General features: G+C 40.9%; 1 protein-coding gene across 6 annotated transcripts in view; it reads right to left on the bottom strand.

The window, feature by feature from the left end:
- The window catches only part of CC2D2A (coiled-coil and C2 domain containing 2A), a 134,657-nt gene that overhangs the window by 74,236 nt on the left and 40,651 nt on the right, over positions 1–19,770 (bottom strand). For all 6 annotated transcript variants that reach the window (XM_003927449.4, XM_074395913.1, XM_074395912.1 and 3 more), the window contains 5 exons: positions 16,685–16,786; positions 14,903–15,079; positions 11,267–11,429; positions 9,285–9,421; positions 7,870–8,001 (listed from right to left, as the gene is read on the bottom strand). In XM_003927449.4, the coding sequence (XP_003927498.2) occupies positions 7,870–8,001; positions 9,285–9,421; positions 11,267–11,429; positions 14,903–15,079; positions 16,685–16,786 (711 nt within the window). The remainder of the gene's footprint in view (positions 1–7,869; positions 8,002–9,284; positions 9,422–11,266; positions 11,430–14,902; positions 15,080–16,684; positions 16,787–19,770) is intronic.

The raw sequence follows: 19,770 nt of genomic DNA, 5'->3' as shown, positions 1-19,770 counted from the left end.
TTAAATTTTAAAATGTGGAGAAAGCTTCATTTGTAGACAGCAGCATGAGACATTTACCTAACTGAGCGTCATGCTGGTATTCGGTCTTCCTGGGGAGGAGGGATGTTGGTTTGCAAAATAAGAGTTGGGGCTGTGCAGCTCAGCCAAGTGTGTAGAAAACAGAAACAGAAGTCTCCAATAGGAAGTTCTTGGATTGTTTGGTATATAATGTATCAGACACATCTCTTTGCTTTTCTTCCATAAAATCTTCACAATATTTACTTCGAGTACTTTAGTTACTGTGGGTGGGGACCTCAAAGTTGGAGAGGAGACATCTTTGGTTTTGTGTCTTTATTTGCTCTCATTATATAGACTGACTACAGTAAGGATATAGTGGTTGAGATATCACTTGATCCTTCTTTTTGCAGAGATGAACTATTTATTTTATCTAGAAAATAATAGTGTATGATAATGTGGCATAATAAATTATGTACAAATCATGAGCTTTAAAGAAAATTGTAAAAACTCTAATCAGAATGGAAGATTTTAGCCTTCCTAAATTGTGGGTAACATGTTCAGTAAAGTTTTCATTTAATTCTTTTACATGGTATTATGTAAAGATGCTAGATCTGGGCTAGAAGACTTGGATTCTAGGCCTGGCAGTATCTTGAACTTGCTCTGAGACCTTGGGCAAGTCACTATACATCTCTGTGCCTCTATTTTTTTCATATATAGAAATAGGAGGCTAAGGAAAAAGATTAACTTAGCATTTTGTAGATCACTAGGTATCATATTAAGCATTTCACATGCGTCATCACGTTTACTCAACAAAGATTAATGGATGTCTACAATGTGGTAGAGCCTGTCTTCAAGCAGCAATCAACTTAGAAGGGAAGACAGCCCTAGGATCTAAAAGTATGAAGTCTGGGATGTGCAGAGGGAGGTAGGGAAACCCAGCCCGGAAGAGGGGATTCCAGCATTAGAGTCCTGTAATTATAAGATTTGAACAGACTGTTTTATTTTAAAAATGCCCTTGTGAAACTGGGATGTGTGTACAAATATTCTAGGCTTGAACAGGATGAATTAATAATATTGTAGTACCTTCTGGAATATGCTGTATTTCCCAAATCTGCATTAGCCCACATTCCAATAATTGCTGGCGGTCTCTGCTTTTTTCTTAGCCTAACCAAGTATAAAACACTTCCTGGACTTCTTGCAGCCACTGGCCAGACTCTTCATAAGACCACAACTCCCATACTTTCAGAGAGAAAGACCTCTAATTCCTTGTCTGTGTTATCTGTTTCCTTTCTTATCTATAAGGAACTATTATGAACACAGTATCAATGATTTCCTTCAAGAATCTTCACTTGGATTTATAGGAGGAAAAACCCCTGGGACTTGGATCAGCTTCCACTAATCTTTTGCATGTTATGAAAGCCCTGGGTGGCCTTTCAGAGATCAGATCTGGTCATTAATATCCCTACACTTCAGACTGCAACAATGGAGGGCCATTTTTTTCTCTTTCATTCAGGTAAAAGTATTCAATTATAAATCCATATTAGTATTAGAAGTTTTTGATCTCCATGTGACCACTCTGTGTTTTATAACCCAGATTACCTGGATTAATTAAAGATTTCTACCTCACAAATAAACGTAAAACTAGACTTCAATCCACAGACATAATGGAACATTCCTCTCTAATTGCCTTGCAGCTGCTCATTCTTGCCTTAACTCTTACTTGTGGGATTCCAGAGTTATGAGATCACTCAGGTGTGGCTCTCAGGTTCCATCTTGTCCTTTTCTTGGTATGAGTAAATAACATGGGTACAGCGGTTTTATTTATTTGTAATGTAATGTAGGTCACCTGTACTTTGCACCTCCTGCCACAAATCTGCATTAGCTTAAGTTCCAAAACTTGCTAGCGGTTTCTGCCTTAGGCTCAGCTCAACCAAGTATAAAAGTGTTTCAGGACACCTGGTAGTGATTGGGCTAAACCGATCAAAAGACTCCACCTCTCCTCCTATTGGGGAGGAAGACACCTAGTTCCTTGTTTTTCTTTTTTGCATCTGTTTTCCTTTCTTATATATTGACAGCTTTCATAAACACAGTAGCAACAGTTACTCCCAAGAAGGGATAATATTTAGAGTATATTTTAACTTTAAAATTGATTTAATATTTTAGTCTTCAGTTGAAAACTGAAAACCAAAACTCTAAGAAAATGAGTATGTATTACCTGTGGAAGTTCTCAGAGAACAACCATTTCTTTTTTGGTATGCATGTGCAGAGAGGCATACCAAAAAAGAAAAAAAAGAAAAAATTGTACAGAAGGCTGGGCGCAGTGGCTCACACTTGTAACCCCAGCACTTTGGGAAGCCAAGGCGGGTAGATCATGAGATCAGGAGTTCAAGACCATCCTGGCCAAGATAGTGAAACCCCATCTCTATTAAAAATACAAAAATTAGCCAGGCATGGTAGTGGGTGCCTGTTTTCCCAGATATTCAGTAGGCTGAGGTAGAGAACTGCCTGAACCCAGGAGGCAGGAGTTGTAATGAGCTGAGTTCTCTGAGTTCTCACTACTGCACTCCAGCCTGGGCGTCTGAGCGAGACTCCATCTCAAAAAAAAAAAAAAAAAAAATTGTACAGAAAAATAATAATCATTGATAAGTTTTGATAAGTTTAAAATACAAGTTTCTACATTTGCCCTCAGGAAATAATAGCAATAAAGCCTGGGTCTACCTTAGAGCCTGGAGTAGATTCTAGAATTATTATTATGCTCTTCCCTGGGAAGCTTTCTCATTTCCCATCTTCTGGAAACACACCATGTTTCCTGGACATGAGGTTAATGGATAATGATCCACTTGCGACTGACTAGAGTTTATTTTTTGGTATTGATAATATGAACTGTGGGGAAAAATATGATTCTTTCCTTCTGGAGTTGTTAAGCTTAGTTTATCAAAGGACACATCTCCTAATATGCAGAGAATTCTGTCCTGTATGCAATTGCAGAGAATGAGGCCCACCAGTATTCAAGAATAACCAGAGAAAACAGAGGTGGAAGAGAGGCCTGCTGGCTCTCTTCAAAGCCCTGGTCCCAGCCCCTGAGGCCTTGTTTCCTAAAAGTCCTCCTTCATTTTATGACTTATTCCCAGATCCTTTACAGTTTTGTGAACCACTAAGTTCCCTCTTTGGTTAAGCTAGTTTGTAATGGGTTTCCATCATATGCAACCGAAAAAGTCCTAGGTGGTGCAGTGCTTAGAATGCAGCAGATTAACGATGCTTTGTTGAAAAACTGGTAAGAATAATGATGGGAAAGTGACAATTTTATCTAGTGATACCTCTGCAGGAGCTTGGAATCATGACGCATTCCTCTAATGGGCATGCGGTTCTGAAAAGGGGAGGCTCCTACACATTGCAGGGCCTTTAACAGCTGCTTCCACTTCTGTCTTTCCAGCCAAGGCAGGAAGTCTCTCTATGGCCAAGATAAGGTTGCTCCCCCTATTCCCAGAATGTAGCACAAGTAAGAATATATTAGGCTTTCAGTTAAGGATGGAAGTAACAAAAAGGAAGGAAGAAAGGAAGGAAGGAGGAAAGGAGGGAAGGAAGGAAGGAGGGAAGGGAGATGCTTGTATTCCTTTTCAACAACTTTTATTTTTTAAAGACAGAGTTTTGCTCTTGTTGCCCAGGCTGGAGTGCAATGTCACGTTCTCTGCTCACTGCAATGTCTGCCTCCCGGTTTCAAGCAACATTCCTGCCTCAGCCTCCCGAGTAGCTTAGCTTACACCACACCCAGCTAATTTTTATATTTTTAGTAGAGACAGGGTTTTACCATGTTGGCCAAGCTTGTCTTCAACTCCTGACCTCAGGTGATCTGCCCACCTCGGCTTCCCAAAGTGTTGGGATTACAGGCATGAGCTAGCATGCCTGGCCTGCCTTTCAACAACTTTAACCTACTTTGCTATCATGATTAGGCAAACTGCATTTTATTTTGTTTATGTTTTACCTGCAAGGTCCTATCTAGCATTTTAATTTTTTTTATTTTTGGATTAGTTACTTCTTAAGATGTATTAAATTGTATTCTTTCTTATTTGAGGTTTAACGGTTTTCTTTGCATGACAGCTAATTCCTTTTTGCATTTTTCTATCTTTAATGGTCTCATATCAATTTAAGAACATCCTAATATTGAGGCCATATTAGGAACAGAATATTTCACTTTTAAAAACTACTTTTTCCCCCCTCTGTACTTAAAAAAAAAGTTCAAAAAAGCAGGGCTGAATACCAGCTCCCTTCTAAATAAAACTCTTAAATTCTCTAATGGGAGGCCACACAATCCATCATTTGAGTTGACAGTGTAATATTCCTAATCAAAGAACAACTGGGCTTGAGTCAAACAGGTGATCTGTGTTGGTCAATCCTGTGGGGTGAAGTTAGCATCAGACCTGAGTGCTCTAAGGCGTAAATTCATCAAGGCTCTGTTACGGGCCCAGGGAAATGCCAACCTTGTTTTTCCTTAACATTTTTCCTTGCATGTGTGTAAGTATGTTTTTTTTTAGAGACAAGGTCTCACTCTGTCAACTAAGCTGGAGTGCAGTAGTGTGATCATAGCTCACTACAACCTTGCATTCCTGAGCTCAAGTGATCCTCCTGTTTCAGCCTCCTGAGCAGCTGGGACCACAGGCATGTGCCACCACATTTGGCTGCTTTTTTATTTTTCGTAGAAGTAGGGGGTCTCAGCATGTTGTCCAGGCTGTTCTCAAATCCGTGGCTTCAAGCAATCCTCCCATGTTAGCCTCCCAGAGCTTTGGGATTACAGGTGTGAACCACTGCTCCTAGCTGTAATTGCCAACTTTTGATTTGGCACTCTGACTTGGTTTTCCATTATGTGGATGCCAGGACAAAACCAGACCCTAAGGAAAACCAGTATTTTGCAGGAGAGACAGCTGAGTCAGAGAGAGACATAGAAAAAAAGAAATTTCTTTTAATATATACAGCAAAGTCATTTTAATGACATTCAATTTGCAGTTTCATTGAGGTATTTCTATGTCATAGGCAGACTGCTATGTGAGAGTTAAGAAAAAGAATATAACCCATTTCTGGTCCCTAAGTCACTTTCAGCATAACCAGAGAGGGAGAAAGAAAATGGATTAATGATACATGAGCAAAACAATCTTTGCCTGCTGACCTATTTCTCTGCTCTTGCATCATGTCAAAAACTCCTAGGTGGAAGGTCTGTTTGGAAATAAGACTGAAAATAGAGCCTGTAGGCATTTAATTTTTTTTTCTTAAAGGCAAACCTATTGCATGGAACAATGGAAAAACTATTTTTGGCAAGAGACAGACTGAATAAATGAAGGACAAGATTAAAGTAAATAAATACAATGGTAAAAATGTTAATTCTGGAAGAAAAGCACTGTGGTTTGAATAATTGGAAGGTTACATAATTACATTTTTTAAAAAGACTGAGGTATACAACTCAGCAACAAATTTAGTAAGTGACCTGTTACGGAATAATAAAGAGAGAGACTTATTATCTCCTCCATTTACCTTAACCCTCTTTGCTTCTTTCTTATGCAGTCTAAGACATTCTTCATGTTTTTATGTGTTCAAAGAATAGCTCTCCAATTAATGCCCTTGGAAGATGTCAGCCCCTTTGGACTTCTTCCTTCTCTAAATTCCTTTGCTCTGTGATGCTTTATGATGAGGTCCTTTCAGTAGGACTCTTCTTTTTTGACTTTCCTCTATTTCTACTCATATGATAGGAAGATTTCACTTCTCAAAAGTATTGGAAGGCAGCCCTCTGTCCTTCTCTACCCACCCTTCCAGCCCCACTGGCTGCTTTCCAAGAGAGAAGGAAGGACATGTCTGACTGGAGAGTCAGCTGGAGCCCAAGATCCTTAGTCCAGGTTACCTGCTGTGCAAAGCTAAGCCATGGCCCCTGGCTGTCCTGTCTTAGCTATATCTAAGGAGAGGCTGCTCACTGGCCTGCATGGTCTCCTTGGCACTCCACCTGGTAAATATGCCAGAGCTGCTCAGCTTGTGTCTAGATGGGGAAGATAATTCATGAGAAATGCAACAGGAAGCCATCTGGTCTTGGGTTCAAGTGGCATTCTGCCATCTGGTTTTACCCTTAGTGTGAAGGATATCTGGATCCCTCTCTGACTCCTGTGTATTTCCAAGTTAGTTTAGAATTTCAGAAGGAGACAGATGGGATCCATTGGCTCCCTCATGCCCTACCCTCCATATTAATTACTCTTCTATTTTCTAACTTTAACCCACAATTCAGTGTTGATCATATCCATGATTAATGGAATAAATGGGTGGATGATGATATGGACTGATGGATTATTCAATAAATGTGTAAGTTGATACTGTTTTGATCACTAATTATATAATGTATTTCTGTCATGTAACCAAATAGATGATAAATTCCTCATGGGCTGGAACTTATCTTTACCTTTGTTCTGTAAATCTATGTCCAGGATCATACTTCTGTACAAAGTACTCATCCACTGATACTTGTCTGTAATAACAATATTATATAGAACTTTACGATTTTTAAAAACGTTGTACTCATGTATCATCTCAGTACTCATCATGACCCTATGAGGCAGAGAATATTATTATTATTCTTATTTTTCAATTAAGAAAAAATATCTAGAGAGTTAAAGGAACTTTCCCAAAGCTGCCAACTAGTTAGTAGGACAGCAGGACTGTACTCAGAGTCCCTGCCTGGGCCTGTGTCTTCTCTGCTCATCATTCAGCTTTATAGGCAAAATGATGATTTTTATACCCATCCCATTTACATGATCAGTGCTGAATGTTACAAATTTAAAATTATATGGGTTTCTGAATGAGACAGTGCCAGTGATATGGTTTGGCTAGGTCCTCACTCAAATCTCATCTTGAATTGTAACTCTCACAATTCCCACGTCATGGGAAGAACCAGGTGGGAAGTGATTGAATTATGGGGGCAGGTCTTTCCTGCACTGTTCTTGCAATAGTGAATGAGTCTCATGAGATCTGATGATTTTAAAAATGGGAGTTTCCCTGCACAAGCTCTCTCTTTGCCTGCTGCCATCCATGCAAGATGTGACTTGTTCCTCCTTGTCTTTCACCATGATTGTGAGGCCTCCCCAGCCATGTGGAACTGTAAGTCCATTAAACCTCTTTCAAAATTGCCCAGTCTTGGGTATGTCTTTATAGCAGCATGATAGCAGACTAATACACCTAGGAAAGCAAGAGCAATGTAATTAAATATGAGGGCAGGCAACTGCAATGATAGCCAGCAGTTACTAAGCTCTGTTTTAGGCATTTATGTGCATTATCTCGTTCAATCTGCACAGCAAGCCTAGGAGGCAGACACTGCTATCATTCCTCCTTTACAGATAAGGACATTGAGGCAGGAAAGACGGACGGCCAAGTTCACCCAGTGAATGGTAGAGCAAGGCTGGGATCAGGCAGTTTGTTACCAGACTTAGGAAAATACAATATAAAGGATTTGCCAAGGACAGAAAATCTCCAGTTATATAATAAAGAGACAACAAATGGGAAGTGGTCCTGTAGCAAATGTGAGATGACAAGAGAAAAGAGAGGGCAAAAGAAAAAAAAAATAAAGGTAACTAACCTGGATTGGTGAAACAACAACGAAAAAGATGCAGACTCGGTCATTCCTAGCTATGAAACTCACTCCTTGTTTAAGAAGGGACTCACTAAGCATAATTAGACTTACTCTTACATAATATGCCTGATGTTTGTTCTTTATGTGTAAGATAGTGACTTATTTAAAAAAAATTAAAGTAGAATGTTATAAACAGCACCCCAAGCTATTCAAAAGTGAAGCACTTTCAGCACTTTCATTTTCATGTACTATAAAAGGAGTGGGGGAGTGTCTACCTTCTTGTACATTATTTCAAGCTCTGCCTTAATGCTCAGCTCCTGTGTTTCAACTGGTGGCCTTGAAGGAAATGGCTTGATGGGATTTGGCAGAGCTAAGATCCTGCCATCATCTCCAAACCATCTTCTTTCCTGTGGATGAAGCAGAAGGAATCACTATGTTTTCTTCTAATTGAACAGAAAATGGGTTGCAACACAAACAACATTTCTTGAAAATTCTGTGTCAACATATATATTTCATGTAACTCCTTCCCCAGCAGAACTGTAAAAGTCTTTTTCCATTAGAAAGCAAGTCTTGGCCGGGCGCGGTGGCTCAAGCCTGTAATCCCAGCACTTTGGGAGGCCGAGGCGGGTGGATCACGAGGTCAAGAGATTGAGACCATCCTGGTCAACATGGTGAAACCCCGTCTCTACTAAAAATACAAAAAATTAGCTGGGCATGGTGGCGTGTGCCTGTAATCCCAGCTACTCAGGAGGCTGAGGCAGGAGAATTGCCTGAACCCAGGAGGCGGAGGTTGTGGTGAGCCGAGATCGTGCCATTGCACTCCAGCCTGGGTAACAAGAGTGAAACTCCGTCTCAAAAAAAAAAAAAAAAAAAAAAGAAAGCAAGTCTTCACTAACACCTCTCACAACTAATTTAAAACACACACCCTGGCTGCTAAAAAGTATTTTAAAGAGCTTAGGGCTGGGTGAGGTGGCTCACACCTGTAATCCCAGCACTTTGCGGGGCTGGGGTAGGCAGATTATGAGGTCATGAGTTTGAGACCAACCTGGCTAACATGATAAAATCCCATCTCTACTAAAAATACAAAAATTAGCTGAGCATGGTGGTAAGCGCCTGTAGTCCCAGCTACTCAGGAGGCTGAGGCAAAAGAATCTCTTGAACCCGGGAGGTGGAGGTTGCAGTGAGCTGAGAACATACTGTTGCACTCCAGCCTGGCCAACAGAGCAAGACTCTCTCAAAAAAACAAAACAAAACAAAAGCTTAAAAAGCTTAAATATAAATGCTTAAGAAAAATTTATTTTCTATTTGCTAAACATTTAAGGATAAAAATTCAAAATTGAGACTATTCTACCTAGGGATAATCAAAAAATTCTGTCAAGTAGGAAAAGGTTGCCAGCATCTGGCTTAGCAGGAAAAAATTCTGTCAAGGAGGTTGCCAGCATCTGGCTTAGCAGCATCTGGCTTAGTGGATCCAGCTAGCAAAGATGGGTTTTGAGTAGTTTAGAAGTTATGTTATTTGAGGATCAATAAATGTACTGAGAGAGAAAGTTAAAAGAAAAAATGAACCACTTTCTGTGGATAACCTCAAGAGGAAATGAGTACAGTGGATGCAATAACTGCCCTGTTAGGAAATTAAAAGCTATGTCTAGTGTGCCCTGGCCACACTTGGGAGCAAAATGTACATACTTACGGGGTCCTGCACCAGCAATCTGTTCTCCATGATGTTCTGATTGGTGCGTGACACCTCTGGTCTTACCCCGGTGTAAAGGCCTTCATCTTCCAGAAATCTGGGCTGTACATTCTCAGGAAGCTTTTTATATGTAGGTACTAGATAGTTTATAGATACATAAAATAAATATTAGGGCCAATCTAAATACCTCGATCTGCAGTTTGGTGAATTAAGCACCAGAGATTTCATTTATGTTATTAGAAAATGCAAATTTTCCAAACTAATTTATAAAAGTAGAACCAAGGAAAAGATGAATGTGTTCACTTGTAGCAACATGTTGTAGAATTGGGTATTTAAAGAAAATACCTAAAGAATTTAATATGTAACTCATCGTTGTGGCATACTGAGAAGAAGGTAATATTCAAATCAAAGGACAAGGGACAAGTTTTAGCTCTATTACTCTTCAGCTGGGTGAACTGGGCCAGGCACTTCTTTCTACTCTTTCCTCCTGTACTGAAGAGATAATAATCTACTTAACTGGGCTTCTGGGAGAATTAAATGAGGTAAAGTATTTCCTTGTAACTAACAAGTTTATTTGAGTGAACATGATCATTGCCTCACTTATTCATTCACTGCTTTATTCATTCATAGAACACATCTTTACTGAGAGCTTCCTTGTGCCAGGCACAGATGAGACCTCAGGAATCCAGTCCAGGCCCCTTGCTGCCTTGGAGCTTAGATTGTAGTGGAAGTGATAGGCAGCAACAGGTGCAAAGGTCTCTATAAGATAACGTCATAGAGTAGTAAGAAAACACACAGGGATGGTAACTTAGGCAAGGGTGCGGATAAAGTTAAGATGAAAGAAAGGCTGTTCTCTTAAACTCTCAGCCCTGTAACTGATCACTGATTTGATGAAGCGTTCCCACAGTACTCTGGTGTATCTTCCATTAGTCTGTCAATAAGCGTTTGTTGAATGGATATTTTTTTCCATGTTCTGTGTGTGGTGTGTGTTTTAATGTACATTAGGTTCTGGGGTACATGTGCAGATCATGAAGGATTGTTGCACAGGTACATACATGGCAATATGGTTTGCTGCCTCCATCCTCCTGTCACCTATCTCTGGCATTTCTCCCCATGTTATCCCTCCCCAACCTCCCCACCCCCTGCTATCCCTCCCCGAACCCCACCCAACAGACCCCAGTGTGAGATGCTTGCCCCCTGTGTCCCTGTATTCTCATTGTTCAACATCCGCCTATGAGTGAGAACATGTGGTGTTTGATTTTCTGTTCTTGTGTCAGTTTGCTGAGAATGATGGTTTCTAGTTTCATCCATGTCCCTACAAAGGCCATGAACTCATCCTTTCTTATGGCTGCATAGTATTCCACGGTGTATATGTGCCACATTTTCCCTGTCCAGTCTATCATCAATGGGCATTTCGGTTGGTTCCAGGTCTTTGCTATTGTAAACAGCGCCACAGTGAACATCCGTGTGCATGTGTCTTTATAATAGAATGATTTGTAATCCTTTGGATATATACCCAGTAATGGAACTGCTGGGTCAAATGGAATTTCTATTTCTAGATCCTTGAGGGATCGCCACACTATCTTCCACAATGGTCAAACTAATTTACACTCCCACCAACAGTCTAAAAGCGTTCCTATTTCTCCACATCCTCTCCAGCATATGTTGTCTCCAGATTTTTTAATGATCGCTGTTCTAACTGGCATGAGATGGTATCTCAATATAGTTTTGATTTGCATTTTTCTAATGACCAGTGATGATGAGCATTTTTTCATATGTTTGTTGGCCTCATATGTGTCTTCTTTTGAAAAGTGTCTGTTCATAAGCTTTGCCCACTTTTGAATTGTTTGTCTTGATTGTTAAATCAGATTAGAAATGGGAATCAGTTCTGGAGATTAAGCATCCTTATACACTAACCATATTTCATTACAAGGTAAGTGACAATGTCTAAGCTGAACAAGAAAATAAAAAAAAGCAAGTACCTGTCTGCCTACTCGGTATGAAGAGCATTTCTCTTTCCATCTGCAGCCGATCGTGGATGCTTTCATAATCTGCAGGTATGACTGCTACAAAATCATCAGCCATGTGATCTAAGCCCAATAGGAAGTCCTCAGCATCATCACCATTAAGGAATTCTTCCTCATCCTGCATAATGTTAAAAAATAACAAGAAAAAATCATGCTAAGATTCTTAGAAAAATAATTAACAATACCAAACGCATCAAACTTAACATTTCCTACAACAAATTTATCTTTATCTTTTTTTAAAAAATGAAAGCACAGAACTATATAACCTGTTGTATTTAACAAGTACGTTTTAAAAAATTGTTTTTGCACTATTCTACATACCTGGAAGATGTCAAAATCAGAGATGGCTGGACCAGAAGAGAAGTGGTAAGCAAAACAATCAAAATCCCAACAAATCTGGCCTCCTTTGAGGGTACTTACCTTTCGCCATTCATGTAAAGAATTGGGCTCACACTTTATGCAGCAGTTTAACCTTCCACCTGGCACTAACCCAAGGGAAAAGGCACCAAGTGCACAGTCTACACATCCTCTTCAGACTGCCTGGGCTTAAATTCCAGCTTCACCTTATACTGCCTGAGGAGCTTGAAAGAGCTTATTTAACCTTCTGATCCTCAGTTTCCTCACTTATAAGATGGTTATAGTAATAGAGTTTACCTCTAAGCACTTTGTGAGGATGAAATTAAATGATTCACTTAAAAATTCAAAGCAAAGAGGCTATAAATCAATATATATATTGATTTTGTTTGAATATTTTCCAAACATCTTCTCCTCCTTCCTCTATTTTATTTTTCCATCCCTTCTTTTAAAAATTTAAAGCTGGTATCCATGTATGAGGAACATCTCTTAAAATCCTGTGGAGACTTTCAATAGCTGAAAACAACGATGACAGTCTAGTTACCTGGCCCTTAATATTTCCTCCCCAAGTATACAAAACAATAAGAAGGAAAAAGGGAATTTATGTAGAAACCATGCTTTTAACTTAATTTGAAGACAGAGAATGTCAAAACATCAAACAAGTGAAAAATGAAAGATCACCAGATGGCAGTGTGTAATCTTCTTTCCCCAGCCCCACCTCTGCTTCATGGTGAGCAAAATCACCCAGAGAAAAACTACAGAGAAGACAGAAATGGGAATCTATGAAAGGGGCTACAGAGGATGTAAAACTTTGTTCAAAAAGACTAAATCAACCTTGAAGATGAAAATACTTTAAGTGTCTGGGCAGAGCAGAGCACGGACTATAGGAAAGGGGCTTCAAAGTGTGTGTGATTTAAAAGAGCAGTTTTAGGCACACAGCTTCTAGGGCAGTGAATAGGCAAAAGGAAGGGAGAAGTGGCCTTTGGAGGAAAGTGTCAGAATTTCAGAAGGTGTTCACAATTGGAGACGTCTATCTTCAAAAGGTGGAGCCCAATTTTCCTCCATTTGAGAGTGCACTATGTCTCATGACTGGCTTCTCTGGAGTAAAATATGGCAGAAGTGTTGGTATGTGGCTCCTGAGACCAGATCATAAAAGGAACTATGTGTTTTTCTTTTTTGTTTTTGGTTCTCCTCTAGATTACTTGCTTTCGGGAAACTAGCTGTCATGGCAGGAGGACACTCAATCAACGCTGAACAAACTGAATGCTGATTTGTGAAACAATTATTATAGAATAAGCTAAAATATTCCCAAGCTTCTGGAGATCTAGGTTAAAAAAATGCATTTCTGGGAGGCATTTTTCAAGGGTGGAGATTGTAAGTGAAGCATAGAAGTATGACAATTATGCAAATACTAGAATATCCTAGTGTGTTTTCCTTATTTTTTTATATGGTAAAATATATATAATATAAGGTCCACCATTTTAACTGTTTTTTTGAGATGGAGTCTTGCTCTGTCATCTACGCTGGAGTGCAGTGGAGTGATCTCAGCTTACTGCAACCACTGCAACCACTGCCTCCTGGGTTCAAGCAGTTTTCCTGCCTCAGCCTCCCAAGTAGCTGGGATTACAGGTGGCCACCACCACACCCAGCTAATATTTGCATTTTTAGTAGAGATGGGGTTTCACCATGTTGGCCAGTCTGGTTGTGAACTCTTGTCCTCAGGTGATCCACCTGCCTCAGCATCCCAAAGTGCTGGCGTTGCAGGCATGAGCCACTGTGCCTGGTCCATTTTAACCATTTTTAGGCAAACAGCTCAGTGGCATTAAGTAAATTCATATTGTGGCACTACCATTACCACCACCTGTCCGTCTTCCCAAAATGAAATTCTGTAACTATTAAACAGTAACTTTCCATTCTCTCCTTCCTCTAGCCTCTGACAACCACCATTCTACCTTCTGTCGCTATGATTTTTACTACACAACATAGCTCATATAAGTGAAATTACACAGTATTTATCCTTTTGTGACTGGCTTACTTTTCTTAGTGTAATGTCTTCAAGGTATGCTTATGTTGTGGCATGTGTCAGAATTTCCATGCTTTCTGAGGTTGTATATTTATGTTTATCCATTTATCTGCCGACGAACACTTGGCTTGGCTTTTGTGAATAACACTGCTGTGAACACTGGTGCACAAGTATATGTTCAAGTTCTTGTTTTCAGTGCTTTTGGATATATGCACAGAGTGGAATTGAATTTCTGGATCATATTGTAATTCTGTGATTAACGTTTGAAGAACTACCATACTGTTTTTCATAGAAGCTGCACTATTTTACATGCCTACAAGCAATGCACCAACATCTAATTTCTCCATAACCTCTATGACACTTATTTTGTTTTTTGGTAGGAGCCATTCTAACAGATATGCAGGGATATCTCATTGTGGGTTTGATTTGCATTTCCCTACTGTTGAATGGTGTAAGTATCTTTTTATGGGCTTATTGTCCATTTGCATGTCTTCTTTGAAGAAATGTCTATTCAATACCTTTGCCCATTTTTAAATGATGTCATCTCCTTTTTTCTCACACATACCACCCACGATTACAGAATTTGAATTGTAGCCTGGGTGTGGTGTTTAGGCACAAGAAGCTGCTCACTTTGTAAGGTTATATGGTAAGAGAGAGACTGAGGTTTCATTTGCCTTTCAGCAGCACATATTTTGCACATGGAATAAATACATGGAATAAATAATCATTATGTGGAGTGTAGCAAGAAAAATCCACAAGTCACATTATTTAATTTTTTTTCCACAGAAGAAGGATCAACAGGTTTAATCAAGGTCCTTCCTACCACACTGTAGGGCAGGTGCCCCAAACTTTTTACACAGGGGGCCAGTTCACTGTCCCTCAGACCATTGGAGGGCCGCCACATACTGTGTTCCTCTCACTGATCACCAATGAAAGAGGTGCCCCTTCCTGAAGTGCAGCGGGGGGCCAGATAAATGGCCTCAGGGGGCCGCATGCAGCCCACAGGCCGTAGTTTGGGGACGCCTGCTGTAGGGTCTAACCCAGAACTACAGGAGGCCACGTGAATTCAGTACTTGGGATTGCAACGCAGATGTGGAGAGTCTTTCTACCAGTGGTGGCGGGTTTCTCCTGAGCCACTTTGTTTCTTGCAGGGACATCACCCTTTTCCTCCTAGCCCTCCACCCGCACCTCATTACCATCCTGAAATTAAATACCGTTTCCTTTCCTCTTCCTTGTGCAGGTGGCTCTTCTTCTTCCCCTTCCTCCTCCTCTTGATGAGTTCCCTCTCTGTGTCTTGCTTTTGTTTTTTTTTCTGAATCCTCTGGTTCAGGATCAAAGTTGAAAGTGAAGAAGTTATAGGCCTCTTCTGCAGAAGGGAAGCCAGGTGGAACCTAATGAAAGGCAAGGGGCAATTGCAATTTCACATTTCTAAGTTCTAATGAGCTCTGCACAATTAACTGACAGCTGGCTTGATGCTAATGCGATCAGGCATGTTCCAGGCCTCCGAAGCATATTGTCTTAGTTAAAGGTGTGAGATTACTGGTAATGAACTTTAATGCCTGCCATAGGCAGTTGGAGGCCTCCTTTAATAGTAACTCTAATTAGTGACTTTTAAAAAACCCAGCAATTATTTACATCCCAATAAGTACATAAATATATTATTTATAGCAGTAAACACTTTAGAAAAGATTAAAATGACAAACAGTGAATTTATTGTTTTATCAGCCAATGCTGAGATAGTTTTTTTTTTTTGAGACAGAGTTTCGCTCTTGTTACCCAGGCTGGAGTGCAATGGCGCGATCTCGGCTCACCGCAACCTCTGCCTCCTGGGTTCAAGCAATTCTCCTGCCTCAGCCTCCTGAGTAGCTGGGATTACAGGCACGTGCCACCATGCCCAGCTAATTTTTTGTATTTTTAGTAGAGACGGGGCTTCACCATGTTGACCAGGATGGTCTCGATCTCTTGACCTTGTGATCCACCCGCCTCGGCCTCCCAAAGTGCTGGGATTACAGGCTTGAGCCACCGCGCCCGGCATGATAGTTTTATTATGAGAAACATAGAATTTTTAAAGCAAATAACTTTTTTTTGTTGTTCCTCTTTTTCAGTTAGTACTCTCCTTTCTTCCCATTATGAAAGTGGGGGCAACTTCAGAGCTGAACAAGTTGTCTTATCACTAACATCTCCTGCCTTTCCATGCACCCCTTCTTCCTCAGGTGAAGCAACATTCTGATCTCTCTAGCTAGTCTGGAAGTTGGAGTCACTTCTCCTACTACTTTTTTCTTGCAGACTGCATGGCAACAGGAGTCAGGTTATACTGTAGTCACTTATTTATTTATTTAGAGACAGAGTCTCCCTGCATTGCCAGGTGCCAGGCTAGAATGCAGTGGCGCAATCTTGGCTCACTGCAACCTCTGCCTCCTGGGTTCAAGCAATTCTCCTGCTTCAGCCTCCTGAGTAGTTGGAACTACAAGCTTGTGCCACCACACCCATCTAATTTTTGTATTTTTAGTAGTGACGGGGTTTCACCATGTTGACCAGGATGGTCTCGATCTCTTAACCTCATGATCCACCCGCCTTAGCCTCCCAAAGTGCTGGGATTACAGGCGTGAGCCACCGCGCCCGGCCCATCACTTACTTATTTTTAATTTAGAGAATGTCTCACTCTGTCACCAAGGCTGGAGTGCAGTGATGCAATCACAGCTCACTGCAGCTTTGAGCTCCCAGCCTCAAGTGACCCTTCCATCTCAGCCTCCTGAGTAGCTGGGACCACAGGTGTGTGCCACCATGCCTGGCTAATTTTTGTATTTTTTGTAGAGTCGGGGTTTTGCCATGTTGTCCATGCTGGTCTTGAACTCCTGTGCTCAACTGATCCTCCCATCTTGGCCTCCCAAAGCACTGGGATTGCAGGCATGACCCACTGCACCTGGCCTGTAGTCATTCTCATGAATATTTTTTTAAAATGCAAACAAATAATTTAAAAAGACAAGATTTCTCACCTGGGGTTTAGGTTTGCTTTTCCGTGCAGAATCACGGAACTTTACTCTTGAATGACTTTGGGAATCAATTTCTTGTTCAGCACTTTCTACCTCTTTCCCTGGCTATATGAGTGGAAAAAAATTATAGATAAATCATTTATACCAAGAAACTTCAAATGTTCTAAAATGAAGGTTAACCCTTCCCCACCCCCAAAGGCCTGGCTTCTGATTGCTGCTGCATCTCATCATTCCTAAGGCATGGAATATTAGCAAATTTCAGATGCAGCCATGCACTCTGTAGTGACAAACAGCAGAACTGACGGAGGTCCCACAGACTATAAATACGGTATTTTTTTTTTTTTTTTTTTTTGAGACAGAGTTTCGCTCTTGTTACCCAGGCTGGAGTGCAATGGCACGATCTCGGCTCACCGCAACCTCCGCCTCCTGGGTTCAGGCAATTCTCCTGCCTCAGCCTCCTGAGTAGCTGGGATTATAGGCACGCACCACCATGCCCAGCTATTTTTTTGTATTTTTAGTAGAGACGGGGTTTCACCATGTTGACCATGGTTGGTCTCGATCTCTCGACCTCGTGATCCACCCGCCTCGGCCTCCCAAAGTGCTGGGATTACAGGCTTGAGCCACCGTGCCCAGCCATAAATACGGTATTTTTAAGGTACTCTTTTTATGTTTACCTACAAAAATACTTACCATTGTGTTACAGTTGCTATGGTATTCATCAAAAATAACATGCTCTTCAGATTTGTAGCCTAGGAATGTGGTTGGCTATGCTGTCTAGGTTTGTGTAAGTACATTCACACAATGATGTTCTCACAATGATGAAATTGCCTAACACATTTCTCAGAACATATCCCCATCATTAAGTGATGCATGACTGTATATTTGCTGAATATTTTCTTCCTCATCTCTCTCAAGACTAAACAAATATAAAATTTTATATTCAATAAGCTTTAAAATCAAAAGTGTTGGCCCAGGCACGGTGGCTCATGTTTGCACTACCAGAACTTTGGGAGGCCAAGGTGTGCAGATCACCTGAGGTCAGGAGTTTGAGACCAGGCTGGCCAACATGGTGACATCCCACCTTTACTAAAAATACACAGATTAGCCAGGTGTGGTGGCAGGTGCCTGTAATCCCAGCTACTTGGGAGGCTGAGGCAGGAAAATCCCTTGAACCCAGGAGGTGGAGGTTGCAGTGAGCTGAAATCGCACCACTGTAATTCATCCCAGGAGACAGAGCAAGACACTGTCTCAAAAAAAGTGTTATCTCATCCTATAAATTAAGATTATCCACTTTACAGAGTATCATTCCCAAACAGTCTATAAAGAAAAATATTAATAATGTCTGATTGTAAAGAAGTCCAACATATATCCTCCAGAGCACACGGCCTGTCCTCACTTAGCCTCTGGTCCTGCTACCCACCCTGGAAAGCTGAGCCCTCTGTCTCTTTGTGATAGTTATCATATGGGTATGCCCTTTCTCCTCTGAAAGCTAATCTGTAAGGTGCTATTTTCGACTTCTTTTTTTTTAATTTATTTTTTATTTTTTTTACGGAGTCTCGCTCTGTCACCCAGGCTGGAGTGCAGTGGTGTGATCTTGACTCACTGCAACCTCTGCTTTCCTGGCTCAAGCGATTCTCCTGCCTCAGCCTTCCAAGTAGCTGGGACTACAGGCACCCACCACAATGACTGGCTAATATTTTGTATTTTTAGTAGAGACAGGGTTTCACTGTGTTATCCAGGATGGTCTCTATCTCCTGACCTTGTGATCCACCCATCTTGGCTTCCCAAAGTGCTGGGATTACAGGCGTGAGCCACTATGCCTGGCCTGTTTTCAACTTCTTACCCATCTTCTTTCTAATCTCCCTGTTTTAAAACCCCGACACTCCTCCTTTTTCATGAAGCACAATATAAATCCCAAGCAATTTTGAGTAATTCTAAGCCATTCCAGTAGTATATATAGGCATTCATAGCAAGAAGGAACATACTTATTCTACCTATGAAAGAAACTTTATTATTATTATATAGACAGAATTATTTCACAGCATGGAATAACTGTCACCCAACAACAGTAATGTAGTGTACCATCTTCACTGGGGACCTTCAATATATCCCTCCCAAGTCTACCTGTTCCTCAAGACCACATAAAGCTACTTCCTTTCTCCATCCTAAAATTAACTCTCTTTTTTGGAATCAAATTGTCTGATTCATTTCAGGCACTGTCCTGTAGAGCCTGGCAATTGAAACCATGGGCTCTGCAGTCTGACTCCCTGGCTTTGAATTTTAACTTCACCACTTACAACCTAGGCCACTTGGGAAGAGCATCAAATAAAGAAATGTACATAAAAAATAACCAGTTAGGTACATTAATGGTAGCTATTATTATAATATTACTAGCTTTTTCTTACACTTTTTTTTTTGTCTATACTTTGTATGCACATGTTATGACTAAACATTTTAGTTTAGCCCATGGGAAACCAGAGGGTTTTTCTGTGCCTGTAGTTGACTCTGAGAAGTGACACCAAGGAATAGGAATTGGGTACCGGGAAGAATAAAGCAGGTGGAAAGTCAGTGCAGGAGAGCTTTATTGAGAAGGCTACCACTGTGGGCAAGAGAGTTTAACCCACAGGAATCCTCTGAGGAATCATGTAGACTGCTTCTCAGAACTGTCCGCCAGGGACACAGAAGAGGGGAATATTTGTCTAATAGCTTCTGTTCCAGGTGGTTGGAGGGGCTCGGAAACAGATGGCCCAAAATATGGTGCTTTGACATGCTGAACTGAAGAAGAAGCTTTAAGGTCTCTCTGACCTCCCCTACCCTCGATGCCAAATTCCGTCTCCTCTAAAGCACAGGGCAAGGTTGTTCTCCAAAGTTCCCTTACCTTCCTGAGTCCAAACCTGTCAAAGAAGACGGTGACGTTTGGCCCCTCTCCCGAGTGTTCATTAACTGAACCCATATTGCAGGAAGAAAGACTGAAGTCCATCCACACACTTGGACAGATTTTTACCAAAAAGCACTATCTGCTCTGTGGGCCCAACAGACTTTATCTGAGGGCACTGTATGTTCTTCAGATCCATTGAATTCCTCTAAAA

The sequence above is a fragment of the Saimiri boliviensis genome, chromosome 3 (genome assembly GCF_048565385.1).
Source record: "Saimiri boliviensis isolate mSaiBol1 chromosome 3, mSaiBol1.pri, whole genome shotgun sequence".
In the NCBI taxonomy this organism is placed as follows: Eukaryota; Metazoa; Chordata; class Mammalia; order Primates; family Cebidae; genus Saimiri; species Saimiri boliviensis.
This window is presented reverse-complemented; position numbering and strand designations above follow the sequence as displayed.